This window comes from Mustela nivalis (genome assembly GCF_964662115.1).
Source record: "Mustela nivalis genome assembly, chromosome: 7".
NCBI lineage: Eukaryota > Metazoa > Chordata > Mammalia > Carnivora > Mustelidae > Mustela > Mustela nivalis.
The window spans coordinates 40,659,399-40,672,539 of NC_139026.1; the positions used below are offsets into that span (position 1 = coordinate 40,659,399).

Here is a 13,141-nt window from a genome sequence, read left to right on the forward strand (position 1 = left end):
CCTATTATATACATTCAAATCAGGCAAAGAATGCTTCTGACTTGATCACTTTATAACTATGCCTATCACACTGTAGGCCTTCATAAAAATTGTTGAATGAATAAAAGTACAAATGAAGAAATTGAGGTTCAAAGATACACAATATTTGCTCAAAGACTTTGGAGTTAATAATCAAAGCCAGAACTAGAACCATAATTCCCTTTTTCACCCAGAACTTGAGCCACCATATTATACTTTTCTTTCTTTGGCAGGGGAGGAGGGCAGAGGGAGAGGAGAGAGAGAATCTTACCCAATCTCCTTGCCTAGCAGGAGTCCAACACCAGGCTTGATCTCACAACCCTGAGATCTGACCCAAGCCAAAATCAAGAGTCAGACACTTAAACAACTAAGCCACCCAGGAACTTCTATCACACTTTCTTTCTTTTTTTAAAGATTTATTTATGTATTTATGTATTTATGTATTTATGTATGTATGTATGTATTTATTTATTTATTTATTTATTTGACAAAGAGAGATCACAAGTAGGCAGAGAGGCAGGCAGAGAGAGGGGAAGGGAAGCAGGCTCCCCACCGAGCAGAGGGCCAGATTCGGGGCTCGATCCCAGGACCCTGAGATCATGATCTGAGCTGAAGGCAGAGGCCTTAACCCACTGAGCCACCCAGGTGCTCCATCTATCACACTTTTCTTAAAGGAGTATAAAGTTTTGTGGTTTTTTATGGCATGGAAATATAAAAGCTAAAGACATTCAGAATTCAAAACCCTAACTCCAAAGTGGCTGCATTCCATAACTAATATGAACCATATACCATCACCACTACTGATTCAGCTCTTTTGAATAAAACTATTAATTCTTAATCAGTAATTGTTCACAGTTATTCTCAAACGGCAAAAGACCCAGAGAATAGCTGCCACTTCAATATATTTTTCACTGATGTGTAACATCAATACAATGCCTTATTTTACTATTAAATTCAAAATAATGAATGTTCCAATGAGGAGTTAATATGAGCAACTTTTATCATAATATCATAAGTATTTTTCTGATGCTTCTGTGTACTATTTCATTTGTACTTAGTAGCCTTCTAGTTATCTTTGTATTTAAATGTGAGAAACTCTGAAAAACAATGAATTTTATATGCTTCAAAAAAAAATGTCAGGGATTGTGTGCTAAATTGGTTTGAATCGAAGTTTTTCAATTTTATATCACCTATTAATCACAGACTATATAACTTGGAAAAACTAAAAGTCATAATGTTTGCAAGAAGTCATAAAAATGTCTAAGGAGCGTTTGAATACGACAGACTTCTTTGATTTACAATTTTACAAAATTTGTTGAACACTGTTCTCTCTACTTTAGCATACTGTCTATGGAGAACACTTCCACTAAATTCTATTTTTACAGTCTCTAGACATGTATCTATCATTGTTATAATCATTGTTTTACAGTGATGCATACGTGAGCTCTAGTGATAGAATTATATATATACTTTTGTTCTCGTGTATTCTTATACATTTTATTCATCTTCTTTATTGGATCATGACCCTCTTGTAATGGAAATCACATCTACAGCTATTTCCTTTGACACTTTTCACAAAGCCTCACCAAACATCATGCCCACTCTAGCTACTTAATAAACATTGGCTCATTGCCTGGAGAAAGAAATTGACAACTCAGTCATAAAGAATTCACAGCGGTGCATAAATTTATCAATTTAATTTTTACATTCCTGTGAAAGGTGATGTACCAAAATATTTTCTAATCTTAGGTGAGATTCTCTTGGCAATCAGACAAGCAAAGGGGGGAAAATGTCACTTACATTTGTGGCTGGCTAATTTCGTGATAACAGGCTTTTCAGTGTGTAGAAATTAAACTGCATGAATGAAAATGGAAAAGGATGTGTCTGTTGGTGTGGGTTTCTTTAATTTGCTCCTTAATGTACTACCCAGGTTTGGAATATGTGATGTCAACTTGGGAGACATATATATATTTTTAAAAATTTTATGTATTTATTTGACACACAGAGAAAGTTCACAAGTAGGCAGAGAGAGGGGGGAAGCAGGCTCCCCACCAAGCAGAGAGCCTGACTCGGGACTTGATCCCAGGACCCTGAGATCATGACCGGAACTGAAGGCAGAGACTTAACCCACTGAGTCACCCACGTGCCCTTGGGAGACATATATTAACAATCATACTTCATAAGAGGAGAAAAACATTTCCTCAGATTATACAAAAATGCAAAATGGCATTTGTTTGAAAACGAATGGGCTTTGAATCTGAATATTTCTGGGTTCGGATCTTAGATCTGCCACTTACTTATTATGTGACCTTGCATAGTTAACATACCCTCTTAGAGATTTGATTACCTCAATTGCAAAATAGGAATTTAAAAATCTACCATGGAGCATTGTTATGAGGATTAAACGTGTTAGAACCTGTACAATGTCAAGTACTGCTAGCATGAACAAATGCCTACCTAATGTTTTTCTTAAATTTTCTTCCATAATATCTTCCCTTTTGCTAAAGATAATGGTTGCTGGAAAGGGAACCGGTAAGGGGAAGAAATATGTAAATCTTTTAGGAGATAAGATAGTCACTGTAGCAGGCAGCAATCCTCCCCACACCAATTTCTCTGCTCCTGCCACTCCACCTCCTCACTATAAGAAAAGTTCATTAGCAACAGCAGTCTCCTCAAAAAATCAAACTGGAGGGGGCTCTGCAAAGTATTTATATGCCCGATTTTCCTCTTTCCCCATAATAATTTCATCCTAAAATGGAAGATAAGGTTACGACATCTGAGGACTGCCCATCAAAATCTTCAATAACCATTAGAGATTTGTCAGTCACAAATCAAGTCAACCCAGCCCACCACGCTCTCCCCACCACAGTCCAGTCCTCACACAGGTCACCAGAATTCTTACCTTACAGTTTAGCTTTGGTGTTGGTCTTTCCATGATGAATAACATTCTGGCACTCTCCATTTCCTAAAGTTTAACTACTTACCATTGTTCTCATGGTCTTCTGTAACCAAAATTCACCTGTCTATCTACTCTTTTCTCTCAGTACATCTTGTCATGAGGTCAAGGAGCTGTTGATAAGTCCCAAATATTCCCTAAACCACATGACTTAATTATTACTTTCTTTCCACCTGATATGCCATTTTTCCACTTATAACTATTAAATTCCTATCCTTTCTGTGAAATGAACATATCTTACCTTCTTTAGTTTAACCTTTCTTAAACTCTCTCATCCCTTCTTTATCTAAATGCCTACTCACCATTCAAGTTCCAAATGTGGGAGCTATTCCCATTTTGAAGCCCTCTATGACCTCCCCAACTCCCTTACCACAGGTAGAACTGATTAGCTGACCCATACTCCTCTCAGGGTCTCTATCATACTGTTGGTCTCACTTATTCACATTTCCCCACCTCAGACACCAGGTGCCTCTGAAATCCCTGATCAAAACAACATCAAGGTTGGAAACTGCTGCTCTACATAGGAAAATTGACTCAAATTACTCAAGTTTGCTCTATACCTTATGAAAATCCTACCTTTGGGTTACAACTATTAGTTTTTCAAAAGACTGCCCATCATAAATATTGAATAGAAAGAAATCTTAAATATCTTCATCCAAATATGAGATTGAGGCCAGGAAGAATATAAATAAGCAGGGCAGAAGGCAAAAAAGAGGCCACACACATTTGGAAAAGATTAAAATTAACACATAATGTACTCGGCAAAATTTTTTGAGTATAGACTATATTCAAAGCTCTGTGCAAAAAGTTATTTTAAGAGCCTAGAGATTATGATGATGTCAGATTTGAGAGACTTCCTTTTTTTTTTTCTTTTTAAACTAAGGCAGACTGCAGCACCTCATCTGGATGTGTCTGGATTCTTGGAAGCTTCATTACTGTATGTTCCCCTTAGAAATGGGACCTTGAGAGCTTGTTTGGAGGTTCTAGCAAAGACACACAGCTACTCCTATAACCCCCACTGGAGAAGAGTCATCTTTTGGGGAAGGCTGTCCTCTTTGACCGATTGTGCAGCTTTGGGAAGGGCATACACGGAGCAATGAGGGAGGAAGGGGATACCCACCCAGCCAGCTGGATGGGCCAAATCAACCCTGGTGATGGATGGAGTGACAGACATCACAGCCAGATTGTCCTTACACCTGAGAGACAATTTTTTTTTTTTTGAGAGAGAGAGAGAGAGAGAGTGAGTGAGTGTGTGACAGGGACTGGAGAGAAGCAGAGGGAGAGAGAGAATCTTAAGCAGGTTCCACACCCAGCATAGAGCCCAATACGGTGCTCCATCTCACACCCTAAGATTATGACCTGAGTGAAAATCAAGAGTCTGGCACTTAACTGAGCCACTTAATTAAGCCTCTCAGGTACCCCCTGAGACACATTTTTAAATCTAGAATCCATAGGAATTTGTGACTGAATATGAAGTATAGGGCATATGAGAGGGAGTGGTCAGAGAGGATGACTCAGAAAGCAAGAGGAGAACAGTGGAGTCATTCACCAAGATAAAGGAACACAGAGAAAAGAGAAAAACATGATATGGGGTGGAGGGTGTTGACAGGAGAAGAGGGGTTCCAAAGGCCACAGTGGATAGATGGGCTATTAGTAAGACAAGAACCAGGCGGGGTGAGGCCGGCTTAGATAGAGATGATACAATGATGAGAGTTTGGGAGAGACCGCAGGCCAGGCATCCTTGCCTTCTGGCTGATGATCCTGACTCAAAAGGAGAAGAGTCAGAAAATCACCACATTGCCTTGAGGGGGAGGGACATGGTAGTGATGGAATAGAACAATGCAATGCCTAAGAGTCTGGTTGCAACACTCGGAATGGTACTCTGCTTTCAGAATCCAACCGTGTCCTCCTAAAAACTTTCCTAGATACCTTATCCTGGATGAACTCTAACCGTGATTCGACTTCATGGAATCACTGCTTGGAGCTTAGGATATCATCAAAGGTATTGGGTTTTCAAACTGTGCTCTGCAAAGCCCCAAGGACTTCATGGAGGTGCTGCAGGATCCAAAGAACACTGAAGGGATTGAGTTCTAAGTACATATCCTTATCAGAATAGGATAATGAGAGTCCCTCTCAATTTCTTTTACATGTCGGGCTTCTGGGAAATAGGCACTACTAAAAAGAATTCCACTGTTAAGTAATTTAAAAAAAAAAAACGGAAAAATATTTAGAATTCAATGAAGTGTCTCAATCAATAACGAAATGTAACTTAAGTAATTTTTCATGCATCATAAAGTCATGTGATTTATAAATTTTCCATAAATTACAATGGATTTTAAAGTATCCCATTAATAATGTCACTCTCACTACCACTCTAAGCTGCATTCCTGAGCAAGAGAAAAAATAATGTTACTAGTGTAGTAGGAATTTCACAAAATCCAGTTACACTCATGGGAACGTGTTATTGGTATGAAAGTTAGCTTTCATAAGTCTTGATGGAAATAAATGTTGACAACTGGTGATCTCTGTGATAGCCAAAGTCCTTAATACTTGTAAATTGTCCAATTCGCCCACTTCCAATCCAGAACGAGGGAAGAACAGATGGCTCACTGAAGGCTCAGAGAGTGGGGGCCCTTTCGAAGGGCCACAAATCAGACCTGTGGACACCCTTATACCACAGAGTTTCTTGTAAAGTTTTCATAGTGATAATTAGTCAAATAAGGCTAAAACGTACTCAGAAAAGCCAAACCAGAGCAAGAGCATCACATCTAGCAAGGAGAGAGAAGCACATAAGTGGAAGTGAGGGTCAGGGTGGTGAGGAAGGAGATGGACTCAAAGCAAATTCAGGCCCTTAGATGTGTGGAGTGTGGGAATGCTGAGCCACCTTCAACAGCTGGGGCAGGCAAATGGATGCTCAAGTCTACCTCAAAGAGCATTTACTCTTTAAGCCTCGGCAACAATGGCTTTTTAAAACTATGCCTCAACTGGGGTATCTGGATGTCTCAGTTGGATAAGGCTTTGGCTCAGCTCATGATCCTGGGGTCCTGGGATTATGGGGAGCATTTAGCTCCCTGCTTCTCCCTCTGCTGCTCCCCCTTCTTGTGCTCTCCCTCTGTCAAATAAATAAATAAAATCTTAAAAAAAAAAAAAAACCAACTATGCCTCAACTTACATGAGCATTCTTGGGAAGCTTTGTATAAGCACGAATAAGAGAGAAATACATTTTTCAGATTTGATTAACAGTATGATTTCACTGTACTCTCAGCCATAACCATCTGTGGAAATCACAAAATATTTACTGGTGTATCGTATTCAGGGTTGTATTTCCACATGTAGTGTCTTGGCCCATCTCCTAGGCATGATGAGATAGGCAAAGTAAATTAAGACTTGATGCAGGGAACAGTCTTGGTGGGAAAAAAAGGATGCCTGGCCACAGGGAGCTGAAACTGAACTTCACTGATAAGACACAAATTTAAAAATCAGAAAAAGCATCTTTGGGGAACGAATCATTGCATACAACAGAGAGAGAATTCCCTGACCACACAACTGTAAGATGCCATAACGCAGTGATAAAGCAAAGATGGAGCAAGCAGACAGTTTCTACCATAAGTAGTAACCATGGGAAAGGAGTTCTCTAGAGTACTAACAAAATAGAATTGGACACAACAGATAGACCAACACATTTAACTCCAGGTTTAGAGTAGAAGCTTATTTAGCCTGTTGGTAACCATCCAACTTAGAGGAGACACCAAGACCTGCTTGTCATTTCAAGAAACTCCTGTTCTTCTCTGTCATATCTCTTTCCTTCATATGCCTGATAATAAAAATGTTATAGTGACTTAATACTATCATTAATAATGTATAAAATATTTATTACTAGGCATTATGTTAAGTTTCTAAAATAAGTAATTTCATTTAACCCTCAAAATAAACCAACCAGCATCATTAGGAATGATGGTGCCAATGGTATCTTTAACTCAGTCTATCAGCCACTCTCCAAGCTTCATATGGAAGGCTGACTTTTTTTTAAATGTACTAGGCAAACTCATAGTAAATTCTCTTTCCAATCAGCTTGCTAGCACAAGCCACTTCTAAATAGAAGTTCTGAAACTATCTCTGATTATTACACCCACAGATGAGAAATTAACATTGAGAAGTTTGGTGGTATGCCAAAGGTCACCCAGCCAGGATTCACATCCAGGTGCTCTGACCACAAAAACACACTCCTGGTCTGTATATGCCTTACTAGCCTATACAACTGGGCCAGTAGCCCTATTTGTTAGGTTAACAGCTTCACATGTATAACCTTCAGATTTTACACTTTATATTAGTTGTTTCTGCTAATTAAACATTTTCTTATGTGTATCTGTGAAGGCCCTTTAAGGCTATGAGATACAAGCACTTTCAGTTGAACCTGGTAGCAGGGGTTGGTTGTAAAGATGCACAAGGAACTGGAAGACCCAGAAAGGTCTTTCAGTAGCCATTTGGTTTGCCCTCCTGAACCTGATAAGTCTTTCATCTCCACTCAGACAACAGACATCCCGTGAAATGCAGTCATCATCTGTTACTCATTCTTGTGACTCAGCTTCCCTTTGTTTCAGCATCTGTTCAGTTGTGCTCTCCCTCTACCATTGCTACTACTCTTGCTGTTTCTCATCTTAAAAATTCCCAAAAAGGAAGGATCCAACTTGGTTGATAGGTCATTATCCAAAATGAAACCCCCCTATGGTACATTATAAAACATTTGAGGAAAGCCTCTGATATGAAAGAGAGAAACAGATAGAGGAAAGCAAATTGGAAAAACTATACAGGGAGAAAAAAACCTTCAAATTATTAATATATTCACAGAGATACAGAAAAAAATACATCCATGAACCAGTAGGATGGATTTTTAAAAGGCTATTTGGAAATAAAAGAGTTCTTGAAAAAAAATGTTTAAAGATGACAGTAGAGTTAAAGTGAATAAGCCAAGAGTGGAAATAAAATGAAATACTAAAAAAATTCAATTAATTAAAAATAAGGCTGAAAAATATGAAAAATAACCAATGATTAAATTGGATAAATAGAAAGCCAAAGGCATAATTGTCAATTAAACCCAACCAGATAAATAAGTACATTAAATGGAAATGGTCTAAATACACCAATTAAAAGGCAAAGATTATCAATCTGATTGGGAAAAAAAATGACCCAAATATATACTATGTACAAGAAGCCACTTTAAATGTAAAAATAGGTTAAAAGTAAAAGGATGAAAAAGATGCATGATGAAACCCTGCCAAGAGCCCAGGAAAATGTTTTGGTATAATTGAAATGGTTCATATACATTGTCAAAATTGACTAAACTGTACACTTAAATGAGTGTGCTTTGTTGTCTATAAATTATATCACCATAAAATTGATGTTTAAAAATTTTTAAATGATTGTAAAATATAAAAACACAACAGAAATCCTGAAATAGATATTAAGGAAATCCCTCAGAAAATAGAAAAATAACAGAAGTGGTCTATAGTAGAACAGTGATAGGAAAATCAGAGAGTTAATTCAGGAGATCCAACCTTATTATAATACATGTGTTCCAGAAGAAACACAGAGATAGGAAATAAAAATCAATATCAAAAAATGTTAACAGAACTGAAGGACTTGAGTTTCCAGACTGAACGCCTAACACAATGGATGAAAACAGACTCACATTAAGGTGCATTCTTGTAAAATCTCAGGCCACTAGGAAGAAGAGCAAATTTAAAAAATCTTTCAGAGACAAGAGGTTTTACACACAAACCATCAAAAATAATGATGGCATTTTAGCTTCTCATTAACAACAGCAGAAGCTACGAAACAACAGACCAATGCCTTTAAAATTGCACAGGAAAATGGCTTGCCTCCTAGAATTTTGTATCCAACAAACTATATCACTCCAAACTACATGATTAAGTCCAAAGGTAGAATAAACACATTTTAGAATACACAAGCAAAACCTTTGCCGCCCATCCTTTCTTTCTCAGAAAGGTACTGGAGGATGTTATCCTATAAAATGGGGAAGCAGATGACGAAAAAGACTCAGAACATACAATAAAGAGAAAAATGAGGGAAATCGCAGGATAAGATCCTAAGACAGCCCAGCAGCAGGACTTAAAAGCAAGTCTCGAAAGCCACTGTATATATTTAAGTGGGTTGGAAGTTCCTGAGGACATTACTTCCAAAAGATGAAACTAATAAGAGATTTAGACAACTGGGTGAGAACTGGGGCTTAAATTTGTGATAAATTAAAAGACTAATCATCAATAATGAAGATAATTATCAATTCCAGGAAAAACCCAATGCTGTCTATGAAAAATAATTATAGTATACTATGTTACTCAAGTGTAGCCAGCATTTGCATAGTTACAGTTATTTTAATGCAGAATATAGATCCAATAAAATTTTTCAGTACTATAAAACTTTATAGAGAGGATGGGAGAGTGGATGGAAGGGAAGTGTGCGTGTGTGCGTGCGTGCGTGTGTGTGTGTGTGTGTGAGATGGGGATAGGCAAAGAGGGGAGGGAAAGAGCTTCACCTCCCATGGTCAGAAAGCAGTGGATGAAACATCTACAACTGGAAAATTAAGCAGCAGCAGTCTTCTGAAGTTGTTTATGCTTTTCATAATGAGCATCATAGAACTATTTGACTCTCAATGTAGTACTTTGATATAAGGGAAATTTTATTTCAAAAATATGGAAGAGACGAAAAGAGATATATATATATATATATTTAACAAAGCTAAGCCAAATTGGGAGAGCAGCAGTTGAAAAGATTTAAAGAGCGAATATCACATTACTTCTCCCTCAATCCTTCCTCATTCCTCTCACTGAATGGATGCATCACATAAATATATGACTAGCAGTAGGAAAGCGAGGCCCTCACATAACTCGTTATATTATTTGTGAGACTGACATAGTCTTTTTTCTAAAGAGCTCAGCTGCTGTACTGAGAATATTAAGCATAGAACATTTCAACACTATGAAATTAAAAACAAGAGAAGTGTATGGAAAGAAATAAGAATGAGCGATTACAAAAAGCAAATGAAATCAAATCTTCATTAGAAGATAATTAAGACCAAGCCCCTGAATAATTCTGTAGCTTCCCCAGGACGTTAATGATGGAAATTGGTAGAGTTATTAGTTTTCTCATGAACCATTCCCTCAATAGGTCACTCTCTCCACAACTTATCACTTCTATCTTTTGTTGTCCTGAAAACACTCAAATATGCTCTGACCATCTGAAGTCATCAAAAACCAATCTACGCCACTTTATTTTACTAAGATTGCCTGAGTCTAGTTTGGGGAAACATATTATCAGAACTGCCTGTGGCTTAACCTCTCTGTTACTGGTGCTTTGCTCTGTCCTTTGGAAGGCCAAATAATAAATTAAAATAGTCTGGCCTTGCTCAGTCCCGCATTCCTGGAACTTTTCTTTCTGATTTGGCCTCTACTAGACCTTCAGTCATGAATTGGGGAAAAACTGGGAATACCTGGTTAGAATATTAACTCTTTGGGCTCTGTTTGTCTACTATTGAACAGAACTGGCTAAAAATCATTAGCCAGAATCAAAAACATCTTCTCATTCCCATTATGAGCTGGTCTGTTGATCTCCTACTTTAGGACTCCCTTTGAGAATTTAAAAAAAAAAAAATTTTTTTTTAAAGTAGGGCTTGAAAAAGAAAATAGTGATAATTTTATCCTGCCTTTAAAATACAAAAAGAATCTAATCAAAGAGGACCTGGCAATAATTTCCTTTTATTGCCCACTTTACCACTGCTAACAACCATGTTAGACCCTTTATATAATATTATCTCTCATCATCAATGTAATTCTTTATAATAGCTATTATATCTGCATATTAAAGGTTGAGGACACTAAGGCTTTAAGCAACACAGTCTCCCCTAGAGCACCTGATTGGTCACAGAAGCAGTGTAATCAGCTGGAATTGGATCTTCCCATAATTAGGACCTTCCACTGTAAGGTGTGTCCTGGTAACAAAATTATACCTATCTCAAAGTTGTTGTAAGGATTAAATAAATAAAAAATACAACTAAAGCTCTGAGACTGGTGCCCTGAACACAGTGTTTAAAAACATTTTAGCTCTTAATGAAATTTTAACTGTCATCAGAGATCTAATAAGATAGTAAGCTTACCTTTCTTTTCTTTCTATTTCCTCTTGTCCCTTGGCCAAAAGGAAGTAAGAGATGCAATATGCCTTTAAGTAGAAAGAGGTAGGTGGTTCCATGACTTAAGTCAATGCTCTTCCTCCAGGAGATCTTCTCTGTTGATCTGTACAGAGGTCCTATAGGACAGAGCCTGTTCTGAAAATCATAATCCACTTCTTTAACCAGAGTTAGTACCTAGCACGGAACCTACAGTCTTGTGCGGGTTAGTCTTTCTGTCAGATGGTTATTGAAGGAGTCATACTACTTCCCGTGAGTTCCAGGGCTGGCGTCATAAATAAAGGGATGCTTATTGCTCTTTCCCTTCTCTCCCCACAGAGAGTAGAGGTGAGCTCAAGATGAAGTTTGCATGGGTTTCTAACACTCTTTGATTAGCTAACTCATAGCACCATTCTACTTGGATAAAAAACACGCCCTACTTCTAGAAGCTATAGCTATCAGCTGCTTTAGAACAGTTACTTCCATCAAGAGCCTCTCTTAACATTGCTTCAACCCTAAAGCAATCATGCTTCATGCACTTATCTCACACTTTCCCTATGGACTCCCTCCCACATGCTACATATTCTTAACATTCATATAAATGTCTTCCCTTCATCCTTTCCCAACAAACACCAGCTAGTTCCAGGTGAGTTTTCTTTTGTTCTCCTCACATGAACCTGGGTCTTTAATTAAATCTTGACAGTTTTACTGAGTCAATCCCTTACCTCCCACCTCCAGGCTGTTGGCAGATTCACAGTTGCTGTAAGGCTGCTCATCTCCACCTCCTTCTCTTTCTCTCCTCTTTAGACCTCTCTTGGAGTTTCTTCTAACAATAATGTGAGAAGTGAGTTCTTTGGTGTCCTCCTCATGTGTCTGCCCAGAGGAAAGATTGAAAAAAAGAAAAAAGTCAGACTCTGGGAAACATTTCATTATTTACCACTCTATACAAATACTTGCCTTAATCCCAACAGCACATACATGAATATAGATATAATTCTTCTGTTATTAGAAAGGAGCATTACAATAGTGCATCTCATAAGACCCACATGCATGTACAATCGTTCATCCATCTATGAATCCATCTAATACAAATACCTTATTTGCCTACCATGTGCTAATCACTGGTAAAGCCAGAGAGACAAAAGGGAATCAGATGGAAAATGGCTTAGAGGAGGGAGGGCCAGACTAGGACCAAAGAAGCCAGTTAAGACAATAGTGCAATGGTGCAGTAGTTCAGGCAAATAATAAGTTTCTGAAAGAGCCAAAACGGCGGCAGTAAAATTAGGAAGCAGGACAGAGATATGAGATCTAAGGAGGCTGTATCAGAAGAATTGCAGGCAATTTTTTTAGAAGGTTGAGGGTAGTTTGTGTATTAAGAACAAGGGGGAAAAGAAACAAAAGTCTAAGGTACCTTCAACTTTTCTGGATGAGACTGGGTGCATGATGTTATCATTCCATCAGAGGGTTATGAAAAATCCGTCTAGAGGGAAATAATGGGTGCAGTTATGGACACTAAGATACCTGTGGCATATCAAGGTGCAGATAACTGCGAAGTATTTAGACTAACGCCAGAAATATAAATTTGTTGGATTAAATACTTGCCATGGAGTAGAATTTCATGCTTAATGTCCTCAATGATGACATTGAGGATCTGATTAATGTCTTTTGCAGGCCTCCTCACCCAACGCTGAGAGAAACTATTGTTCCACCCAGTTCCACCCAAGAGAAACTCTTGTTCCACAGTGTTTACCATAATGTGCAGCAATGGGTGGATTTCTAAACAACAGGTACATTATAGGCATTTTGGATTGCATAACCATGATGAGATTTCACCTTCTTCTCATTGGTTTCTCTGAAATTTAAGGCTAAATTTAGAACTTATAGCATATTTAGCTTCATTCCTCCTGAATGGTATTTTTTCTTCCTTGTTTTTCTTTGTTCCTTCTGTCTCATACAGATTTTGTGCTACTCAGTTATATTTTCTTATA

At 37.9% G+C, this 13,141-nt stretch overlaps 1 protein-coding gene across 6 annotated transcripts in view; it reads right to left on the reverse strand.

Moving 5' to 3' along the window:
• Window positions 1–13,141, reverse strand: part of LOC309869393 (uncharacterized protein) — a 138,774-nt gene that overhangs the window by 86,749 nt on the left and 38,884 nt on the right. For 4 of the 6 annotated variants that reach the window (XM_082740408.1, XM_082740407.1, XM_082740406.1 and 1 more), the window contains 3 exons: window positions 12,565–12,633; window positions 11,879–12,026; window positions 11,145–11,293 (listed from right to left, as the gene is read on the reverse strand). In XM_082740408.1, coding sequence (XP_082596534.1) covers window positions 11,145–11,293; window positions 11,879–12,026; window positions 12,565–12,606 — 339 coding nt within the window. In that variant the 5' untranslated portion in view covers window positions 12,607–12,633. Of the gene's footprint in view, window positions 1–11,144; window positions 11,313–11,878; window positions 12,027–12,564; window positions 12,634–13,141 lie in introns of all 6 variants that reach the window. The other 2 variants (XR_014314150.1, XM_082740409.1) reach the window with 1 other exon arrangement.